Source organism: Brachyhypopomus gauderio, chromosome 12 (assembly GCF_052324685.1).
Source record: "Brachyhypopomus gauderio isolate BG-103 chromosome 12, BGAUD_0.2, whole genome shotgun sequence".
Lineage (NCBI taxonomy): Eukaryota > Metazoa > Chordata > Actinopteri > Gymnotiformes > Hypopomidae > Brachyhypopomus > Brachyhypopomus gauderio.
In genome coordinates this window covers 6,735,414-6,759,407 of record NC_135222.1, presented here as the reverse complement: position 1 = coordinate 6,759,407, position 23,994 = coordinate 6,735,414, and the positions used below count along the sequence as shown (strand labels likewise).

The window sequence follows — 23,994 nt, the reverse complement described above, 5'->3', positions numbered from 1 at the left end:
AAGAGGAATGTTTTTTTTCCTCCCCACAGAACTGAACTTCAGCTCTTGCACCTCCTGCCTCCTCCCGCTGCACACGCTCGCTCCCGCCCCGCAGACCCGAGGAGACGGCCGCGAACATGACGCACGCAGACGGCGGACCACGCAGCGCGCGGCTGCGGACGGGAGACGTGGGAACCGAACGCCCTCGCGCTCTTCAAAGGAGACATGGAGAGAGGAAGCGCGCGCTCTTATCAGCACTCTCCTCTCTCTGCGTCGAGACTCAAGACATTTCAGATCTCCTCCGCGGAGCCTAAAACTGTTAAGCAGATAAAGATCGAGCGTTGTCTCCGTTCAGAACAGAACGTCCGCTGAATGCCAATGATTTTTCTTTCCCTTTGAAGGCAGACACTTTATCCCCCCCCCCCCCCCCCCTTCATTATGAAGAGATTCAGATGTTCCTTGCATTGCTTCCGGAGGATCTCGTCTCCAGAAGGATGCTGGTGTAGGTCAAGGAAAGGGCAGCTCAGTGGGAAGTGGAACAGGAAAGATGGCTGAACACCGCTCGTCAGGAACATCTATTTGCTGGCAAACATACTGCGATGCACATAAGCACGTTCACTCGGCATTAGAACCAGCGCCGTACACTGAAGTCAACTTGGAGCCAGTGAAGGGTGAGATCAAAGGCGTGATTGGGGCACGGCCTACTACAGACAGTTATGGGTGAAAAGCCATATGGGTCAAGCTGCCTTCTTTTAATCTGAATCACTTGTGCTTATTTTCAAAGACAATACCAACAAATGGAGCATGCGAGAATGGCCAAATGATTTTCTTTTGGCACCACAGAGTCTGTGTCACTTTAATGTGTTCCTGTGTGAACAGTGTAATGTAGAGTATAACAAGACTCATGAAGAATTAACATTAAAATGACTAAATAATTCCATTTTCCACACAAATGTAAAAAAGTAAAGAAAAGGGTTTTAGGTACAAACTGTCTGTTGGCCACCATTTTCCCTCCTAAGTATGGCACGGGTCATGAGGCCATTGTTGGGAAGGTTTTATAAAGGGTACAAAGGTCGGATGCTCAGAGCAATTCTGAGGTACTGCAGCAATAGCATATACAACCATTGACTACAAAACAAAACAAATATGCACTATACAAAAGTATACCCAAAGTCTGAGTATTTAAAAAATCACCACTGCTTCATAGAGACTAACCACATCACCAAGTAGTGATCTTCATACTGTGAGTGAATGAATAATTACAGTCCCCATGCTATCCAAAGAGGTGCAGGGTTGAAGAAGGTACAGCTCATCTGATAAAATGAAACCACCTCATGATGGCTCTTCTAATTAGGCTTGGTAAGAAGCTGCGTGGAGAACTCATACAGGTCTTTGTTGATCTTCTTCAGGGTCCTCACCTCTTCCTCCAACTCTGATACACGCACCTTAGAGTTCTCTCCATCACCAAACACACTCTGAATATATGAGAGAGAGAGAGAGAGAGAGAGAGGGAGAGAGAGAGATATCTTAAGGCTAGATTCCACATGACTTAAGCCCGCCATCATTTCCAGAAAATTCTTTCTTTCAAATTCCATCAGTACCACGCCAGTACTGTGAAGGAGCAGAAGTGAGTAAGGATTTGCTTTCTTCAGGCATGAATCCTGCCTAGCGTCATGTCAAAAGAGGTCGTTTGTAGTTCAAAGCAAAGTGGGCTAATGTGAAAATAAGGAGGGCTTTACCCGCAGGGGTGAAGAACTTGGTGAGCTGAGTCCACCAACCCCAGCACCATGCATTCCTGATGAGGTCATCAAATCCCATTTTTATAACATCCCTAATCTGTCTGGGGAGATACCGACGTCTTCCATTGTGTAGAATTCCGCAGCGCAGGCAAACGGAGGATGACAACCACGCACATTTCCCACAGATTAAGGAAGAGGGTGAGGGCAGGGGAAGTGTTTGGAAAACCCCCCATTCTCTTGCTTTTAACTTATTTATTTACCCATTTCCTCAGTGGAAAACACAGTGGGTCTGGGCTCGCCTGCAGGGTTCAGGTCACTCGGGACAGAATGCTACTAATCCACTTAGCAGTGTGTCCAGGCTTTGGACAGTGGGGCGGTTTGGGCATCTGCCCACAGTGCCCCCAGCAGGGCCGGAGGACTGAAGTTTTGGCATGCTTTGCCAAAACATCGCAGTTTTTGGTGTGCAGGTCAGCACAGAAAGGGGGCTGGTATGAATCGTCTTAGTGCCAGTCTTACAGATACAGAGGTCAAAAGGAATAATTAGCATTTCATGTTTTGTAATAATAACATTAAACGGCCAATTTAAAGCATTTAGCTTTTTTGACCTCAGGGGCTCAATTATATAATCCTCATATAGTAAGCATTTTGAAAATCGTGATTTGAAAAGGTGTCATGAGGCTTATGTGCATTTGGAAAATGCATTTTCATGGTGCAGTACAAGAAATATTATGCTCCATTTTTCAGTGTCTGCTATATTCTCCTGGCAACAACTGTCACAGCATCTGTTTGAAACAATCACAAATAAGCCGGGAACAGCCTAGGGGGCTGGGGCTCCTGATTTGCATACATTTTCTCTAACTGAATATCCAAGCGTTGCTCACTATATGCCCAAGGATGCTTGGTAAAGCACTGTAAGAATATAAATCAATGCAGATGGAACAGTACACACCATAGGATGTGTGTTGTGTATCTAAACATATCCAGGGTCACCCATGTTGGAAGAGCAGTTTTAGGGCCCCTAGGGGCCCCTGAACCAGGGTGACCGCTACACCGCTGGGAGGTGGAGGAAGTGGAAGGTGGCCTGCACTAGAAAGAGAAGAATGAGGAAGGGCACGAGTGCGCCCCCCACCACCGAGAGGCGCACTGCGGTTCCGAGGCCGCGCTGCCTCGAGTCGGGCTTTTCTCTTCCTGCTCACCTTGTCTGTGACGGCGCACATGAGAGAATGGAGGTGCTCCCTCTTCTCCAGGTAGGTCTCCTCCGAGTCCTGAGAACGATCACAACGAAACAGACCTGTTCATTAGTTCATCGGTGGGTCAAAACACATCCCTCATTAAATAAACACACTGAAATTCAAGAACGTCAATGACGGAGTCACTCGGCGCTCTGTACAAACATGCACGTGTTGATCTGTACCGCAGGATGACCCCATGTTGGGGGCGCTAGTGAGCAGGTCAGCAGCGGAGCGGGGCTCAATCATGAACGGGCCCCTCGGATCCGACAGTGAGCAAGCAAACTGATTACGATTCCTATAAAAGGTTCTGGAGGATTATAAAGACTGACAACGCCATTACCAACAAGACCTTTCTAACAGGCCCGTCGAGGCACTGCGGTTGCTTGAGTGTGATCTGCAAAGTGTCAGCCCACACACACACACACACACACACACACCGGGATTTACAGCTTTATACCTTCACGTTAACTGCGTGGGAGTTGGCGTTCATTTAACAGCACGGTCAATAAAGTACGCACTAACAGTGGATGTGGTGAAACGGAGGCCTGCACACACACACGTCGGCCCCCCAGAGATAGCGTTCTGGAGGCCCCGCACGCCAAGCTCCGATAATGGCGTGTTATCTGGACAGCCAAGCGCTGAATTCACATAAATAATCTCTCAGTGTGCCAATGCTGCACCATGAACTTCGAACTTGACAACCTCTCTCTGCCGCTTGCTTCTCTGGAGAGGTAATGACCTTCCTGCCTTCGAGCACATTTGCCTGCACCCCTCGATAGGTAACGAGCATTCTTCCTCCTGGAGGTTCAGTTTGAGTGGAGAAACCTCCCCCACACACCCCCCACACGCCCCCCCCACCAATCAGTGGCCGTAGGCCAGAGCGCAGGTCTGCAGCAGACCCAGGCGGGGCTCCATCCTTCCTCCTCCTCCTCCTCCCTGACCCCTGTCTGGAAGCACGCAGTCGAGCCACTAATGGGCTTTTCACACCACTCCTTCCCAGGAGTCGGGGTGCGGCGGGCGGCCACGCGGCTCACACAAACAAATCACGGAGACAATTACGAGGGAAATTCATTTGGATTTTGAGTGGGATTGCGTCTGCACGCTCTGTGGCGCTCCGCTGACAGAGGGCGCCGTCTGCTGCCGTGCCTGCTCTGCACGCCGTACCACCTCACCGAGCTGATTATTCGCTCCCTATGGCCTAACAGGCGTGTATTTAAAATAAAAATAAACTATATATTTACATATTAAAATACAACAACCTAATTTTGGAAAGTTGACAGCATATTCCCAGGAGCTGAGAGATTAGCCTTAAAGAAAATGTGAGGGAGGGGAGAACAAACAAACAAAAACAAACAAACAAACAAAAAAACAAACAGTAGACAGAAGGCTGAAGAGAGCCCAGGAGAGACGGGACACAAAGCGTGTAAATACTGCACGTAAACTTGGCTGGAAGAGTTAAAGGCAGAGGAGGCCCAGCAGGTGGGAGGCAGTCAGTATACCCTGCCTAACTGCTTTATTTATGAGCCTGTAATTGATTTTGACATTGGAGGGATTACGGGTGCGTCACAAACAGCTGCTCTTTAACAATGCTGCAACATTCATCTTACTCCAGCGTCCTGGGAGCGGACTGAAAACACCAGAGCGTGCCGCATGCCCGGATCTTCCCTTCAACCCTCCCCCAAACGGGCTTCGCAAACAAGATGCTCATAATGACTACTCCCCCAAAACCGCGAACACACCCATTGTGGGAAAAAAAAACCTTCCCGGACGAGGCTTCGTCTTCCGAGCTACCCATGATCTCCGCAGGCTCGAGAGAGGAGCGCTGAGGAAAACTTCCATCATCCCATCTGTAAGCCGACGCCGCTAATCCGCTCAGAAAGATTGAGTTCTCTCTGGAAACGCCTGCAGCGTTGCTGCTGTGAGCGGGTGGCGAGCGGTTCGGGTGCGTATACCTGGCCGTTGGTGCCCAGTCTGAGGCAGACGCCGCCCGCCGCGGCTCCGTCGCCCTGCTCCGACGGGTTCGGGTGGCGGCTGAAGAGCGGGAGAGGCACGGCCGGCCGACTGTCCGCCAGGAACATGTTGGCGGGGGCTGGGATGATGGCAGCGTTGGTGACCTGACCTGCCGGCATGAAAAGAGAAGGCACATGTAATCTCACGTGGTACCTTTCAACAGGACTCTGTAATCGAGGGGTTAAATCCTGTCGTTCGTCCACACTCTCTTCACCAAACACCAGCCCGGGAAGGTGGGGGTGTCGGGAGTGAAGGACTTCACCAAAGCCGCTTGGTGGACCTCCCCTGGTTTTCTGCAGCACAACATTGAAAACGGCATGTAAACACAAAAACACACTCACAGGTTTTTCCAAAAACGGAACCAGACAACAAGCTTATCTGTCTCTGCATTTCTGCAGAGACCACGCAGGCAAAGAGATTGGATGGTAAAAATAAAGCTAGACGTTGTTTTGGTTCATTCCAATATGAATGAAGAGAAAGAGAATAAACAAAGTTCTAGATGCGTGAGGTGAGTAAAACCATGGCAACAAACAGTTCACGTGTGAAATCTTATGGCCCACGATTACGAGGGTGTATCAGAACAGGACTTTAGCACAAAACGACGCCCTTCAAATTTAATGACAGAAACACGTAACAAACTCTCAAGTGATTTTTGACTACTGAACTCAAAAGTCAGACCCCTTTTTTATTTTCCCATTACAGCCCGCCTTACGCATACGAGACCAATATAATTGAAATTGCCCATCTGTCCAACTAGATAAAAACATCTTTCTCCAGTACTGGCTGTCGGAAAAGGTTCTTCTTCTCTTCTTTCTCAACGGGACAGAACAATATATCCTGCTCTCTCAGTACACACAGCACACAGAGATCAGAAGAGATTAATCAACGAAATTCCATTGAGATTCTGGCACAGACAGTTTCTTTAAAGGGATCCAGTGGCCAAGTTTTAAAATAGGCATTGAAAGTGAGTTTCTGCACACACTCAAGCAGACTGAATGAAACAGCTGTGACCTGCCAAAGTTAAGTCGCACCTCCAGCAGGGTCTCTGCTAGTGTCTGTAGCCATCCAATGTCGGAGTCAAGTCTGTGAAACCTTTATAATAAATCATTTTATCACCGACACAATTTTAAACTGCACTTGTAATTTACAGCTGTCCACATACATAAACATTATATATATCGCACATTTCAGAAAGAGGTTCTTCTGTGCATGTCTTTACATGCCTGATGGACTACTGGTGTTGATTTCTTAAGGCAAGAATCATCAAAATACAAACAAACATACAAAGAAGAACTGGTTTGCATGGATACCGATGATCACAGCCCAAGAGAGTTGTTCAGAAAAAGTCACTACTTTCAAAAGATAACAACCCACAATCCCTAATGATGCATGTGTGTTCCCCAGAGGTCTAATTAATAAAAGAATATACAAACAAATGTGGCTCAAAGCATGTCAAATATCGCTGCCACTCACACAGCCAATCCCTGAAGCCAATGAAAATGACCCCACCTATGACTCTGTGCCGTTGTGCACTTTATCCATTTACTTATTTCAGGACACAGGGCAAATATATAAAACAGTTTCTTTCTCCAAGTTGTAGTCATTGGATGGAAAATATCCTGGGATTGTACTATACATCAGTATATTATTACTAGTACTGTATTATGCACTGTTTACTGTGTCGAGCCGTAGTAATCACTCACACTTGCACTTATTACACCTTCATAATTTTAACTAACTTATGTCTGATATACTGTTTTTTTCAGTATGCTTTGTAACTATGTGCAGTTCCAGCAACTGAAATCTATTTCATCGTACCTTACATGGTCAATAAAATACCTTATAGTCTAATACAAACATCCGAGGGTCATTTTACAGTGAAAGGGAAAATCCATACGTCAGAAAAGATGGAAATCAAATTAGATTCGACCTCGAAATTTTAAGAGTCCATCCTATCTGGCCAAACTGACTCTGGATGCTTGTTTGTGGGTTTTCAATGCAGTTTAAGATAAACAGGTGTGCAGCTGAGCACCTGCTGCTTGGAAGGCACTCACTTGGAAGGCAGCCTTGGAAAAATCCCTATTGTATAGGTTTGGCAGAAAAACAGAGAATCCATCTAATGTATTATTTTGGTTTTCTGATCTGCCCAGCGGCAATGGTCATTCTGTTAGCATTGGTTTATTTTACAGACCTTTCCTAAGACAATCTTCACCCCCACCACCACAACCACACCAACAACAACAAGAATCATTTGAAGCATCAGATTGAAACTGCAAACTCTTGGTTAGAACAGTGTGGTTTTTGAAATTACTTTTGGCGTGTAAATGACATCATTCTAGCCACCAATCACCAGGGTATCTACACGTTTCTCTTTCACTTTTCCAATGAGATGCATGAATTTCACCACACAACAACCCATGCCTGGGGCAAACGAGGCAACACAAACACACAAAGTCGAGCCCTGCTGCAGCAGTCGAGTTAGCCAGAGAGAAAATTCTGCACTTCCACTTACATCAGTTAAGTTGAGAGAACCTCTAGATGATGTAATTCTTCAGTCACGATTAGAAAAATGTTGGTTGGGGGAAGGAATAAAAAAACCACACACACCACACACCAACCCTAAAACAGCACCACATATTGAGAATTTCAATTACACTTCCAGTATTCTAGTAATGTTACATTTTTTTTTATAATTACAGCATATTTAACAATATTTCATTCAAATCTGATGGAAGTATGGAATATTTAATATTATATAAATATTAAAAAATATAAAATATATATACAAAACATTTTTTAAAAGCCAAAATGTAATATAATCCAGCCATGACACTAGGCCGACACAATGTACAATGTAATGTTAACTGACCACCTCCCTAGATCCGTTATAATCAACGTTAGGTGCTTGGTGAGGACACACCCATATTTAATACATAATTTCTAGCCAAAATGCACATTTTTTATGCTCAAAAAAAATTCATCCACTTGAAGAGGCAAGCCTCTTTTTTTATATGCTATTTCCTGCCAGACTACGCATTAGAAATGTCTCGCTGATGTTGATGTCACTTCTACTGTCAATATGATGTTCTTTCAAAAAATGTACAAAGCTTCTTCCCTGGCATAAATTTCAGGGACGAGTGATTCCCTTCAAGGATTATTTAATGCCAGGCCCTCCTCTCTGAACACATCCAGGTTCCAGTTCAGCTATCAATGCAGCAAGACATACTGAGCCCGTGTCAATAGCTTTTGCAAACCCGTAAACTGAAATCTCACATACATTCATAGGACAATTCCTGTCCATTAAGCTGCAGCAGTGGTGTGAGGGATCTTCGCAGCCAGTAGAAGGGATGTTGGAGTTCACTAATGGATGGGGTTAGAAGGGAGGGTGGAGGCAGGGGTGGAGGTGGCCTCCCTCTGTAATCTGGAGGAGCGAAATTCAATTACAGGTCACAAGGCCTGGAATGCTGCGTCAATGCTGAGAAAAGGAACCCCGAGGAGGTGCTGTGGAAGCTTCAGCCCGAACCTCAACTGCTCGGATCACGAAAGAAATATGCAGGGCTCGCTTCATATGAGAATATTAACGGTCTGAAAACAGGCTCACTTTGAAACGACGCGGCACGGCACGTTAAATCGCTCCCTTTGAAGGTACCGGGTCGGCCAACAGGCAGCGAGTGTACAGGCAGAATTTGGTTTGGTCAGGTTTGGCGATTGACTCCTGTGGTCTGGGCGGTGCGCTCTAATCCCTCAGCAGCTTCATCCCAGAGCTATTTCACGCCAAGGGAAGGCAGAAACTGAAGAATACGTGCACGGTTATGTTCGTTGAGTGTGAGGGAGCTTGGACAGGAGTGGCCCGGTGGGGCGCTCTGCGATGAGAAAGGTTTGCTTGGGGAACTCGTGGTGCTCATCGTGCTGATGTTTGATATATGGAGCAGATCCAAAAACATGAATATGTGAGGAGAGTCGGCTTGGCTCAGCTGGGAGCCAGTTTGAGTGCTTGCTTTCCAGTGTTAAGACACCATCACTTTTCCACTTCTCACCTTTGTGGAACACGGGGCCTTCTTCAGCTCTGTCCCGATCTCACCCATTCTACTGGATTCTTCCATAACGCAACATCGCCTTATGTACGAGTGTTTGTGTGTCTGGACCTCTAAGCGTTAACTGGCTTTGTTTTCCTTTTCTTTCTTCTTTGTCCAAACTTCTTCCATAGCAGGGAATTTTCTGCTCTTTCAAACATTTGATTTGTAGCATTTGTCTGAACTATTTGTTCATGAAGATTTGAATTGTGTCATTTTGCCTGCGTTAATCATTCTCTTATGTCCCCATCTGGACCAATATTACTTTTGGGTTTTATTTATTTTGCTATCTATCTATATACATTTTGGTCTTGATATACATGCACAAGTTAAGTTTTAGATGAGTCAGCTTAATTCTTCACTTGATGTTTTCATCCAATCTTCCATTTCACGAAGAGGAAGAAGAGGGTGAGAGAACAAAGACTCCTGATTGGCCCCAGTTGTGACATGGAATTCTTCAGAAAGCATTTCATTTGTTAACAATTATGAAGTTGGTAGAGGTCTTTGATGATGGTGGTGATCTTTTTGACACCCCATAATGCCTTACATGGGGTCCACATTCAATAGTTGACATTCAATGTAGCCTTGTGATCGGGTCAGAACATGAAATTCTTTTTCTAAAGTGCTCGTCATAATCTATGGTCTCTTGCTTCTTTAATTTGGTCTCATGAAGATTTTGCTTGTGACAGAAAGTCATGCAATTCCTCACCATTTTTACTATGTGACCGGTCATCATTTTTGGTACCATGATAGGTCTTTTCTTCACTTTGTAGGGTGTCCAAATTTTGTTTAAAAAATGTTTGAAGTTGTTCAATGATGTCTGGGCTTCCTTGTTTGAGTACGTCCAGTAGAAAATTGTCTAGGCTTCAATTTAAGTGCGTGAGAGATTTTATCTTTTGTCATTTCCTCTATGCAGTTATTTTTCCTGCAGTTAGGCTAAATGGGTTCTATTTAACACGTCTTGGAAATATTCTTTCCACCTTGAGAGCTGGTCATCTAATGAAATGAGGCCGTTTCTATGCCAATTATTTGTAGAATAGCTTGAAGACTGCCTTTCTGCTTACGTATTCGACCAGTTCTGTTTTGTTATAAAAATGTCATTTATCTTTTCTAAGCATTTTTAATGCTTTTCTCAGCATTGTTTGCAGCTGTTTCGTGTTGTTTTTGTGTCTGCTCATTTTGCTCCCTGGTTTTGGACTGGTTTGTTGCTGGGTTTGCTTTTATCCCGTGTTCTGCTCTGTGCCGAGTCTCATCACTATTCCAGTCCTTTTTGTTTTTTGGGAAGCTGATCACCATATTTCATGTTATGAGGATTTCATAATACCTTCCTTGTATGAAGTACAATATGTCCATTGATGTTAAATTTTCTTCTCTTGGTTGCTCTTATTTTTTCTATTTGTTAGTTTTTAATTCACCCACAACACGGTGGTTGTGTGATCCACCATCTGCTTATTTGTCTTGGTGTATGTTTTTTTTATATGGTAATATGAGTACTTGGTTTTCTGCTTTGTCTGGTGGATCGGAACGTTTGAGGCACCTTTTGTGTGAGAAAAACACTGCCTCCTATAACCAAGTTGTGAAATGCACCCTTATTCTCTCTTTCCTAGAAAAGAGCAGATTTTTCCTGTTTGAAGCCTAGCCTTCAAAAACCTGTTCTACAGCTCCCAGTACCTTTACTGTGTAGTGAGCTACTTCTATCAGCAGCCAAAGGGGGGTGTCCTAATGTTAAAAGTACCCAGTCTAAAATGGCTTTTCTGAATTAGCATATATTTTCTTTGCATTGGTTCGAGAATGGCCGTCTGCAATGGCTTATCTGCAAGACCTGCTGATGTTCCCGTCAGGATTAGTCCCCATTATTCTGCTCTACCTTCACCTCTGAAACCATCGTGGAACAGCTGAGGTCAGAGTGCAGCATCAATACAAGCAGAACGAGAACAGAAACCTCATTGTACAACTACACACTGAACGAGCCTGAAACAGGATCCTACAGTCAGAAAATGACTAGAGAAAGTACTGAAGCATGACCAAGACTGCCTGCACATGGTAACAGATGGGCCATAGGTTAGGACTACACAAGGTGTTCCTGTTATAGAAATACTTCTGTTAAAGTAGTTGTGAGCGTATAATCTACTTGAGCAGGGGTGACAAACTTCTGGAAGAAGTTCATTTTATTTCAGACAAGCAGTCATGTTTTCCCTTCGGGACATTCCCTTCTGAAATATCTAAGATTTCTTAAAATGGGTGAATAATGGGGGGAAAAAGCCACATTGACCCCATGCATTATTTAATCCTCAAATGGCAAATTAATACCAACTAAGATCAATGCAACTTTTTAAATAATAAATGTGACCTTATTAATATTCTTTCTAAAATTTCTAAGGTAGTTTTGGCTACTAGCTATTTCAACACAGCAGAACGCCTATTCATGAAACAACTATATTTAAAAAATGAGCAACTACATGGTGTAGATAATTAAGGAGTGTGAGAATCAAACCCCCTGGGTGTGCATATTTATGCCACAGCATTTTTTGACATTCAGCAGTTTGGACTTGGCTGATTCATCATTTTCTTCATATAAAAAAGCGAACATGAATGTAAATGTTTAATAATAAAGTTGAACTATTCATAACCCCAGCAAGCTCATCAGTCCCAAGCACACAATGGTCCATCTCTCTGCTTTGTGTTACCACAAACATGAGGAAAGGCTTCATATTTGAAGAATCAAAATGCGCCCCAATCTCTTGATAAGTCTTCCAGCTGACAGGGAAACTGAATAATGCATTTGCATGGCAGGAAATCTTAATAACAATCTGATATTCAGAGCATGTAAGAGCAAGCATGTGTGAGAAAGGTTGTGAGCACACGAGAGAGTCAAAATGGAACCAGTCCGTTTCTGTGAGCTTTGGCTAGCCAATCAAACAGGCTGTTGTGTCACTTATATCTTAAAAGTAGAGGAGCTCTCGCCTGGTTCAGCAGGACATAAATATCCTACAAACAAAACCACGGAAACCAAGTAAACAGAATGCAAATCCCCCCAGCCCATGCTTTGAAGCAGTAACTACCGGAAATTGTTTAAATTATGAGACAAGCGTTTCCAATATGACCTCGGCATGGTTAAGTGTGTCTTCTCTTGTTCCAAGGCTGCAGGTTAGCGTCAGTGGTCGGGGAGGGCTACAGCTCACAAGTTCATCAAAGGGCTAAAAAAAAAAGACATTTTAGCTGCTTAAGTCGCAGTTTTGCGTTGGCCGCGAGGAGTCCTTGTTGCAGCCGATCAGCGCCGGGCTGATTATCTCTCACTCAATTACGGCCATCGACCCGGTGGAGGCTGGCTCGCTCCTACCTCTGGAATTACACTAATGGCTCGGGCCAGTCCAGTCCCAACACATACTCATAAATAGTGTGTGTTGCCGATCAATGTTGTAGAAGCTCTGCGGTACGGAATGACGGGGGGGTTGGGTTTAAGTATCTAACCACGTATCCGACCCTGACAGTGATACAAAACAGGCTGCCACTATGGAAGGCCGTTTTAACATAAAATGGGCTTCGTCTGATTATATGTAATTACATTCTGGATATCTGAATATTAGTTATTAGTTTTGACTAGTAACAATTACAATTTGACTATCCGTAATGACAATTCAAGATATCTACATTTACATTCTACCTAGTATGAAGAACAATTCAAGATATCTTCAATTTCATTTTGACGGATCAAAATGGCTTTTAAGATATCTAAAATGACGTCACTGGATTCGGCATTTTAAGAGTCACACATGCATAATTCTTATTTAAGATATCTCTAACGTAATTATGTCTAGTCAAAAAGACATTTTTAGATATCTGAATTAAAGAAGTGCGTGCATTATGCCCCTTTTGCGATGTCGCTGAGTTGTCCAAACTGCTGCCTGTGGAATTTTGGGTGGCGTTAGCTGTTCTTGAAAAAATCGTCAGAAAATGCCACAATCTTGAAAGAGCTCAACGGTATGGATTATGCGGCACTAAAAATCGTGTTAAAAACACGAGAATGTGAGTTCGACTGTCTTGACATCTCATACAGACCACTGATTAGCAAATACAAAGAGTGCCAAGCTTGGCGTCAAAATGCTACGTAAATCTGGGACGTATTGACTAGACAAAATTATTATTGAAGATATCTACAAACACATTCCGACTAGTCAGAATAATTATTCAAGATAACAGAAAAAAAAAAAACGTCCAGATAAAAAATGTTCAAGATATCTGTAATTTATTTGTAGATATATTTAAATGACTATTGACTAGTCAAAAATACAGTTCTGGATATCCCTAACTTTGTTTTGCCTAGTCATTACTTACTTTCAAGATATCTGATATTTAATTTGCACTAGGCTTGTCACGATACTAAGAATTACATACGATACGATACTTTAAAAAAGATTGAAATTCGATACCATTTTCGATACCAAAGTCAGATACTGTGCTAATTTCCGTTTTAAAGCCTTTTTATTTTTTTATAAACAAACAAATGAAATGTTGCCTTGTGTTTGCAAATGCTTGAAATTGTAACTTCATTTCACAACAAATAGCTGTCTGACTGAACAGTTCTCTTGTATTACGTTAACAAATACGAGCCTCTTGTAATTCCAGGACGAAACATTTGAAAATTAACAACCATTAAATAATGTGATAAAAAAGCGAATAATTTCGTGTATAAACATTTAACTTATCCCAACAAACATGCGACGTCAGAAAGACGTTAAAATCATGTCTGTATCACGTCAGTCAGTCCAGACCCATTTTTGCATGTCTGATGGACGTTCAAAACTGGTTCAAAATCTGACAGTGTGACTAGGACCTTAACCTTAACTTAACATGAATGTCTATAGCCCTATCCGGACGGGATTAGTTTCTCAGGGGGTCCTGGGGTAATTTTCTCTTTTACGGGGGGTCCTCTGTGATTTTAATCCCGTCCGGAACGAGCATGTCCGTGTTTTTCTCAGACGTCCTCAGAGAAAATTACAGGCGGAATTACCTACTGTTTTTCGCTGTACTCCGTGGTCGTCTGGTAATTTTAGTCCCGTCCGGATCCACATGTCTGAGTTTATACATGCAGACATCACCTCGCGTTTAATAAAACAGCTATATGTCCACTGCCACGCACCGTAGTTACACGTTGGGCGCGCGTTTTCACGGAGATCCACGTAAAGACAGTGGCGAGCGAAAATGGATTTTCTGGATTTTTTAATGGATTTATTTTATTTTATTTAACGGATTTATTTAGCTATTTACATTCATTAGTGATTTTTTATAATGTGTTTTCTGTATTGGTTTAACAAAATAGCTTAACTTAAACGGAGATCTTAAATGCTGAACTGAACAGTAGTAAAGTTAAAAGTTAAAAAGGAATCATCAGAGTTGGCAGTGTGACATTATTAAACATGCTATCACGTGACAAGGCGATGTCATGTGACCGAGAAAGCCAAAAACTCACGGGTCCTCCTGTTTTTTCAATTGCTGTCCGGATGCAAGAGTTTTATCACTGAGTACAAGGGTGAAATATTTTTCACAGACGTCCCCCTGAAAAACTAATCCCGTCCGGATAGGGCTTATGACGAGTTTTCTATCTGAACGTCCGACTAAGACCTTTATTGGATGTCATTGGATGTGCAAAAACTGCAACTGAACGGCAGTAATAGACGTTCAAAAGATGTTTAAAAAAGACGTCGCAAAAACTTTCATTCTGGCTTTTCAGTGAACGTCTGACAAAGTGTCTTTGCTCGTGCTGGGAAATATTGAAATGGACCTTGAAAGTGACATACAAGTGTTTGAATTCCACAAGGTGTATGAACCCTGCAAACATGACTTTGTTCATCGCGCTGAAGCGCGGTGCACGTGAAGTCGTGCACTTCTCGAATTTTGTAACTTCGCGTGTGCCGCGCCTCAGCGCAATGAACAAAGTCATGTTTGCAGGGTTCATACACCTTTACAAGGTGAAATTCAAGCGCTTTGTACCAATATTTCCCAGCATGTTAAACTTAATAAAGTTATATATTTATGCATATACTCGAAATGATTCAAAATATTGTGCTTTTTTTGCACAATATTTGTATTTGTGATGTATTTGTGAATGTAATACAAGAGAACTGTTCAGTCAGTGTTACAAGTCAGACAGATATTTGTTGTGAAACGAAGTAGTTACAATTTCAAGCATTTTCAAGTACTTTAGCCTACATTCCAGCACTTTTCAAACCTGAAACACACTGAAACACAAAGCAGCATTAAAATTCGTCAGGTAAGTGTTCATTCCCCTGTTGTTGAGGGGTGTTTCTTTTATACTACCACATATAGTTTCGGACAACACTGCAAAGCGGAAAGTATAAACGCCTCCACCGCTCGCGGAGGTTCGCACGAGGTGGGCGGTGTCGAGTGCTATGGTCACTCAACCAGGCTTTAGCGCCCTTCATTGAAATGTCCCAAAAGCACCGCTTGCAAACTGGCTTGTTCATGTCCTTCGGTTTTCCATCTGTATCTGCTTCAAATCCAACAGCACTGCGTTTGCTTTAGCTGCCATTTCAGCATTACAAACTGTCCTGTGCATTACGGCAGCTTGGGTGGGTCAAACGAATGCGCATTTTATGTAAAAAGAATCGATACTTAAGAGAAACGAGTATTGTACTGTTTCAGAATGTTCAGTATCGATACATATCGATATATCGATTTTTTTGACAACACTAATTTGCACTAGTCAAATCTTAGTTTCAGATATCTAAAAATATGTTTAAGATATCTTAAATAATGAGTGTGTTTAAGATATCTTTAATTAGAATAATGACTAGTCAGAACAAAAAACAAGATATCTGTATTGACTTTTTGACTAGTCATAATTTAATTGTAGATATTTGAAATGTATGTTTCAGATAGTCAGTAATTAATTGCAGATATCTTGAACTTGAGCCTCCATACAAATCAACGGTGAATATTACGTAATTTATACTAGTCAGAATGTAATTGGAGATATCTCAAATTGACATTTTGCATAGTTAAAATATAATTAGAGATATCTTAAATTAAATAGACAGATATCTGTAATGTAGTTACAGATATCTGTAAAGTAAGTGGGGTGAAGCCCATTTTATGTTAAAATGGCCTTCCATACTCCTACCATCTCGTGCTGCACTTGAGATTACCGAAGGTAATCCAGCGTTGAGTCGTGCTGATTAGCGTGGTGCTTCTCGAAACGGATTTCCTTTTCTTATAAAGCGCTGTCACCGCTGCACAACAATGTGGCCTTTATTTAGGGAAGAATCCTTTCACACAATGAAAAAGCTTTAGGTCGACGTAGGACGACGTGGAGCATGTCCCAGCTGTTCAACAATGATCTGTGGATTTGATCAAGTTTCATTGAAGTTTCAAGAGAAGAGCAAGAAATCCAAGTTATATCAAACCAGACCCATTTATACAACTCCTCAGATAGGACTCTGGTGAAGTCACATTTGTATGTCATTAGCTAGCTTCAAATTCTATATCAGGCGTACTCAACTAAATTTGTCCGCGGTCCAATTTTGGCAGATACTTGTGCCCTGAGGTCCGGTGCGGCGGGGGGTGGCGAACGTAAGTTGTTGAGCGGGGGGGGGGGGGGGGGGGGGGGGGGGGGGGGGGGGTACGGTGCGCGATACGGTACGGCGTTTATACTTTCGCGAGCGTCACTGCAGTGTTCTCCGAAACGATAGGCGTTTTGTCCGAAACGATATGTGGTAGAAACACCCCTCAAAACAGGGGAATGAACATTTACCTGACCAATTTTAATGTTGCTATATGTTTCAGGTTTGAAAAGTGCTGGAATTTAGGTTAAAGTACTTTAAAATGCTTGAAATTGTAACTACTTGGTTTCACAACAAATAGCTGTCTGACTGAATAGTTCTCTTGTATTAGGTTAACAAATACGAGCCTCTTGTAATTCCAGGACGAAACATGAGAGAACGTGAAGACGTGAAGATTGGGCGTTTTTTAAATAAACAACCATTAAATAATGTGATAAAAAGCGAATTATTTCGAGTATATGTATAAATATTTAACTTAATTATGTTTAACATGCTGGGAAATATTGAAATGGACCTTGAAAGTGACGTACAAGTGCTTTAATTCCACCTTATAAAGGTGTATGAACCCTGAAAACGTGACTTTGTTCATTGCGCTGAAGCGCGGCGCAAAGTTACAAAATTCGAGAGATGCACGACCTCTCGAACCGACAGCGCGCGAGACACTCGCGCACACGCGGAGCCACAGCGATTACGTCATTTTCGCGAAGCGTCAACCAGGCAGGCATGTTGTTGAGCGGGGGTGGCGAACGTAAGTTGTTGCGCGGGGGTGGCAAACGGAACACTCGTGACGGAGTGTTTTTTCAATAGCCCTGAAATAAATGCTACGGTTTTGTTTTGGTCCGTATCCAGTTAATCAGGAATGAGATTGGGTCCGGACAGGACTGCGTTCGGGTCCGGATCCGGACCGCGGTCCGCCAGTTGAGTACCCCTGTTCTATATCATAAGTCATGGGTATTCTTAAGACAGAAACAAAATAATCAAATACTGTGATAACAGTATAATTTATAAACTAATTTGTAACATACTGCATACAATTTATGTTACAGTAAAAATAAATGCAGTGTGTAAAACGTTTAGCCACTACTTTCATCTGAATCACAGTCGCAAAGTGTCAAAAAACGTGTGGAACACTGTGGAATATTTAAAAAGCAGAACCTCAGTGCTGTATCAGTACATAGCAACACGACAAGAACCCAGACGTCCAACCCCCAGACGTCCAACCCCCAGACGTCCAACCCCCAGACGTCCAACCCCCAGACGTCCAACCCCCAGACGTCCAAGACTGCTCTCAACTCAAATCCTTGGCATCAGATACAGCAACTTCAATCGGAAGCACAGAGGGCAGAAGAGGATGAGAGGAGAAGTGTGCTGACGTCTCCATTAAGCTTCGGGTTACATCTGAGCCTGCGCCATGCTCTCCTCCAGGCCTGGCCGCAGCCGAGAGGCCGTCCAGGCGGAGGAAGTAGAGGAGCTCTAACGAACTGAGACGGCAGGCGGCTGTGATTAATGCAGGACAGGGTCAACAACGCAGCTTCCTCCACTCCAGATTTTGGCCCAATTCCTCTGCAGAGGCCGTGATCCCTGCCCACGGTGTCAGCCTAGTGTACATCCCAAAAACTGTAACTGTAATACACTTTAAATAATACATATAATTAAACTGAAATTTAGGCCTAATCAAAAGTCAGCCATTTTTGCACATATCAACTGCAACTTACAGCTGCAATAAATAAACAAAGTATAAAACCTTGTTTAATAAAACAAGAAACAAAAACTCATCCAGTTGAAAAGATCATTACCCCGTTTAAAAACATTGGCTTAAAAACGCGAATCTCGTTCTAAAGCTGACCTTACAGAGTTGCCTCTTTTGAAAGTCTCTTTTGAGAAAAGAAAGCGCTTCAGTGGGGGATCCCCCCCCCCCCATCCTTGACGTAGTTTCCAATACGGTGATACAAAACTGCGTTATGACTGCAGGGCATCTGCCTTTTCATCGCATCAACTGTCACAGCACTGAAAGTCAGTCGGGTACATCGCAGCACTTCCCAAAACTGGATCTAAAACACTGCTGCACATTTCGATGCAAATAAATAATAAATAAATAAATAAAAGCTTTCCAGCTGATGGCACCCTGACGATTCCTGTTCTCATTAATGACGCGAATCCTGACATGTTGGAATCTCGTTCGGCCTACGGTGCGCTCGTCGGGAGTCAGACACGCCAAGGTGCCGCCCACACACCCAGCTGTGCACACCTTAATGAATACGGAGGAGAAGGTGCAGGGGGCCCAGATCAGGGGGATCAGCGGTGTCTGGCGAAGAGGCGTGAAACTGGGTTTAATTGCCTTTATGATCAAGTGCCATGAGGACGTGTTTGGTAAGCCCCGCCTGCCCGCTGTGAGGAAACATGGGGCCGGGGCAGGATAGCTGTGGTACTTCCGCTCCTACTTAATTACTACCTGCGTGGCATGTCAGGGGCTTCGGAAAAGAATTCAGGAAGATGGATTCAGACTGTGTGAGGACTCAAAAAAAAAACTTGGCCGAACAAAAAGCTGTATCAGGTAGCCAAATAGGGGTAGCACCAATTTCCTGTCAGTATGTACAGGCCGTATACAGACGTTGTCAAAAGAGAAAGAATTGGCAGTTTAGTATTTAGAGGGACTGTTGAGATTTAGGTCGCTGGGTGACCGGGCTATTAACACAAACCCATAAAGTTCTTGAAGCTTTAAATCCTGGCTGCGATCTTATCAAACAGACTCGCTGTCAAATGTGCTGTTCAAGCCATGAGCCACAAATACATGACATACAGCAAAGCCTCTACTTTAGCATCAGTCCTCAGTCATTCCCTAGAGCCACAAACCTCTTTACTTTTTTACTCTGATATAGATTACAAACAGTTACAAACTGTTAGGGAACCGGTCTTGTGACCGTAGGGTCGTGGGTTCGATTCCTAGACCTGAGGCCATGACTGAGGTGCCCTTGAGCAAGGCACCTAACCCCAACTGCTCCCCGGGCGCCGGGCTAAGGCTACCCACAGCTCAGGGCACGTGTGCACCACAGCCCCCTAGTAATCACTAGAGTGTGTGTGTGTGTGTGTGTGTGTGTGTGTGTGTGTGTGTGTGTGTGTGTGTGTGTGTGTGTGTGTGTGTGTTCTGACTGCACAGATGGGTAAATGCGGAGAATAAATTCTGACAGGAGTGAAAATCACAATTGACAAAATATGGCAACTTAACTTAAACCTTATTAATATTAATGACTGATTGGCTAACCGAGTTCTGTGTGAAAGAGGCTACCATTATACACCTCCTGTAGACCAGACATAAAAACCTACTTTTAAGGGGAACCTTACGACAGGACCGATGCCTTAATTTCCTAATTTTCTCCAATCACAAGACATGAACAGAAGGAGAGCTGCATTGCAGAGGTTTATGGGGCATCTGTTTGGCACCTTCAAACCATAAAGCTGCTCTGCACCGTCAGTGAGAAATTGACACTGGACAACACAATAAGGCTCCGTCTGACTGGCGATTGCGATGTCTGGGCCACAAGCCAGGAAGACCTGGTCCATCTGCATGTTCAAGCATGTCGGGGTTACCTGAACACTTCACGCAAAAGGGACATCAGCCCTCCAAGGGGGAGCCGTCAAGAGTCTCGACACTTAATCGATCCGAGGCTGAGGGGGGAACTGGAGCACAGGACTGGTGACCCACATCGGGCCAACAGAAATAGTGAGGGAAGCAGCATCTGTTGTTCTTAGAGTCTGTCCTCTTGAGAAGAAGACTGTCCATTCGCTTGTGGGATTCATATGTCCTCATATGCTAGTCATGCACATTTGGGTCAAATGCTACAGAACTGGGCTGGGTTTCCCAAAAGCATCATAACATGCGACATCGTTGATGCAGAACCAGAACGACACTGAACACACAATCTCAACTGTTTGAAAACAGCTTTTCCTATAGAAAGAAGTCTCATGGCTTCACCACCTTTTTCTTCTCAGAGTCATTCAGAAGCAAACCACAGACAATTGAAGCTGTCCACCAAGTGCTGGAAATGCCAAGGTGAGATGACACTGGAGCCCAGCCACAGAGACGAAGGCTCGTCTGACTCACCCGTCTCCCCACGATGAGGCTCGTGGGTTGGGCGACCAGCAGTGGGTGGAGACAGTAGTGGGCGGAGCAGCAAAGAAGCATGGGGTGGGCGGGGCTTGGCACTCACCGTTGTGGTTGATGGAGCGGACACACTGCTTGCTCTGGACGTCCCAGAACCGCACCGTCTCGTCGTGAGAGCCCGACAGCAGAAGTGTGCCGTCCATGGACACAGACAGACACGTCACCTTGTTCCTGCACAGCACAAGGCAGAGATTTAGGGTCCACGCGAGACCGCTCACCCCACAGCACGTCCGGCGCTCGCGAGCATGCCGTTCCCCACAAAGCGTTTACGACTATTTCCACCTTCCCTTTATTACACGACTGCCCAACTATACAACCTCCACGACGTGCACACTTGACTGCAAAATTTCAACAATGCCCTCTGGCTATGCTCTCATACAGCAGACTAAATAATAACCACGAGCACAACTAAACAATGTGATACTCCAGCAGCAAAAGCAACCATCACGGGCTTTAGATCGCTCTCGCGGTGTGCTGGGGACGGTCTCTGAGGCTGCCTCGGTGTGGCTTTTGTGTTCTGCCCAAAGGCCCGTGGCACACGGCGTAGCTGGCAGTGCCATGCACCGTGCGGCTGGCTGCGATTAGAGTTCCTGACTGCACCAGCTGCACCCGCATCAAACATTCCACTATGCACTGGCATCCGGGATCCGGCCCAGAGCCAGCGGAGGGGGGCGAACCCCCGCACGCCAGGACACGGCAGCCTCCCCCCCGGGTGCCTCCGGGAAGGAGCTGCAAGTCCGTCGCACCACCCCCCGACTCTGTGCACCTTACCCGTGGCCTTTGAACACCTGGTTCCCTTCTCCATCTGACTGGAAGGTCTTATCCCGACTTACAGCCTGCACAGAAGAAGTGAGAAAGAAAAGAAAAGGTGACTTTACAAGGAAGAGACAAACGTTACCTGATCCAAGAACAAGCTCGCCAATAAGGTATTTGTCCTACCTCGGAGCGTCTGTTATGTCAGAGGTATCGTCTTAGGCCATAATCATATCTCAAATGAATCGATTTAATCACTTTATGTAGAGAGAGTGTCAGAGTAGACACACGGATAGTCCGAAATATCTCCCGTCCTTAACCTGAACATCTGACACTGCCTTAGATCAATACGCTTGAGGATCAATCCTGCTTGAGGATTCTCGAGTAAACATGTGGAGATGGCATTACTGACTGCATGGAGCCAAAATGCACCCATTTCATATTCATATATGCACGCTGGACTGGCGAGGGAAAGAAAAATGCATAAATTAGGAGATAGAATCAGAGCGGGAAAGTGTTTTAATTCCAAATTATATGAGGGTATACACGTCACACACTTGTGAAATGTGACTTAGTGAATGTGATGTGTGTGTGTGTGTGTGGGGGGTTGTGGAGGGTAAGCTGGAAGAGGCAACTATAATTAATCCATTCCCAACAGGGCAGAGGGAACAAGGAAAAAAAAAAAAAAAAAAGGTTTTTAACCGGCTCAAATCATGCGCTAAAAAGACGCCAAGGCCACCCAGGCCATTAGCGACAAAAATTGGATGTCTTTCTCTTGCATGAGGTCTTTGGCAGGATTAACTTCCGCTGGTTCCTCTGCCGTCCCACAGGCTGCCCAGGCTGAGACCGTGCACCGTCAGTCTGTCAAAGCATCTTCATCTGCCCCATATTCCACATACCCGTCAGGGAAGAGCTCCGTTCAGGACACCGGCTCCGGAACAGATGCCCCAGCAGGCAAGTTACGAGTTGAGTCGGTCATTGACTAACGCGCACTGAGGCATCACCTGTGGGGTGGGTTTGGGGGTGATAAACGTCTCTGGGAACTGACAGCTGTTCTGAGTCCTCAGCAGAAGAGACAGGTGAGGGTGAAACTGCACTCTGTGATTTCACTCGCAGTAAAATAAGAGGCATCACAGAAAAAATGTACCGCTAGCTGGAATTAGCCAACTGACCAATATTCCACAGCCTTTTTACCATCTCCTCATCAGCAACCGAAACCAGATGACGCCAGCCACATGACAGACTCACAATACATACTGAAGTAACCCAGCTACCCTTAAAACTGCAGGTCGGCTCGAGCCGTATACAAACACTCCCAAGTTGCAGCCGTTGCAGAATTGTGAGGTCTGAGATCCATTGTTACACAATGATTTCCCAGACGCAGGAAAAAGTAAAGAAAACACGGAACCGCTAGCAACTTTCCAGCTCTCATTACTCATCAAAGAAGGTAGACATAAATAATTAAGTGTTTGAGGACTGGTCAAAGGGATATGAATTAAGAGGTTTCACGAAACCTTTAAAGGCGAATTTAAGAGCCTGGCTGTGATTCCAGACAGCACCACTGTGGAATGAGAAACTAGGTCCTATTAGCAGAGAATCAGAAAACCCTCTGCATTCCACCAACAAGCTGTTATTACCCTGATTAATGCTCCCCCATGATGATAAATGAATCTGGAGCATGAAAGGCATAAAATACACTTAATTCAACACCAATTTAATTTTTTAAATAACACATAGCTAGAAGTTTTTCTCCAGGTTTTGATAAATGGCAAACTATTACCTCAAATTAACTGAAATCTTAGCACCACCAGTATTAAAGTATCAAACCGAATATCTATTAGAACTTTATTCATCATCAAATAAGCTTGGTCACTATAATAGCTATCAACCATGTTACTTTTTTATTTATACATGTTTATTATAGATGTGTTTTTGACTTTTCCCACAAATTTCTCTCTAGTCCAATTCCCACCAATCAGGGAAGGCTCTGTCACATGACAGCTGCCCAGTAGGAAGGACGAGGGCGGTCCCATGCTTCCTCCGAGGCTCAAGCAGCCAATCACTGCATCTTATCAAGCTGTGGCTTATGCTACATCATGGCGCATGCAAACAGTTTTGCTCTCTTGGGCTCCCAGACACAGGTGGAATCACCGGGGTCAAACACACAGGGTTCCAGGCGTTTCCAGGCATTCCTGTGCGATAGGTCCGCCCCCACACTGCAACGCCACGCCCACTGTGTCAGGGTTTGTATCAGGTCATTACTAAAATCTTTTCACATTGACATCATATTACATTATGCTGCATGCCTCGCTTCTAAATTTACACATACATAACTTTCATTGCGCAGAGCAGACAAGCACAATGGCCATTCAAACTAACAGGTATGAATGAGGGATTCTGGGTCTGGAACGACCTTGCAGTATTGGCTCCAGCAGCCGGGGATGCCCACACTATAACGTGATCTAC

At 44.3% G+C, this 23,994-nt stretch overlaps 1 protein-coding gene across 1 annotated transcript in view; it reads right to left on the bottom strand.

The window, feature by feature from the left end:
* Positions 1 to 819: 819 nt before the first annotated feature.
* The window catches only part of wdr18 (WD repeat domain 18), a 35,830-nt gene continuing 12,655 nt past the window's right edge, over positions 820 to 23,994 (bottom strand). Inside the window, exons 6-10 of the mRNA XM_077024742.1 lie at positions 21,547 to 21,611; positions 20,822 to 20,946; positions 4,903 to 5,069; positions 2,915 to 2,983; positions 820 to 1,454 (exon numbers count right to left, since the gene is read on the bottom strand). Coding sequence (XP_076880857.1) covers positions 1,326 to 1,454; positions 2,915 to 2,983; positions 4,903 to 5,069; positions 20,822 to 20,946; positions 21,547 to 21,611 — 555 coding nt within the window. The 3' untranslated portion in view covers positions 820 to 1,325. The remainder of the gene's footprint in view (positions 1,455 to 2,914; positions 2,984 to 4,902; positions 5,070 to 20,821; positions 20,947 to 21,546; positions 21,612 to 23,994) is intronic.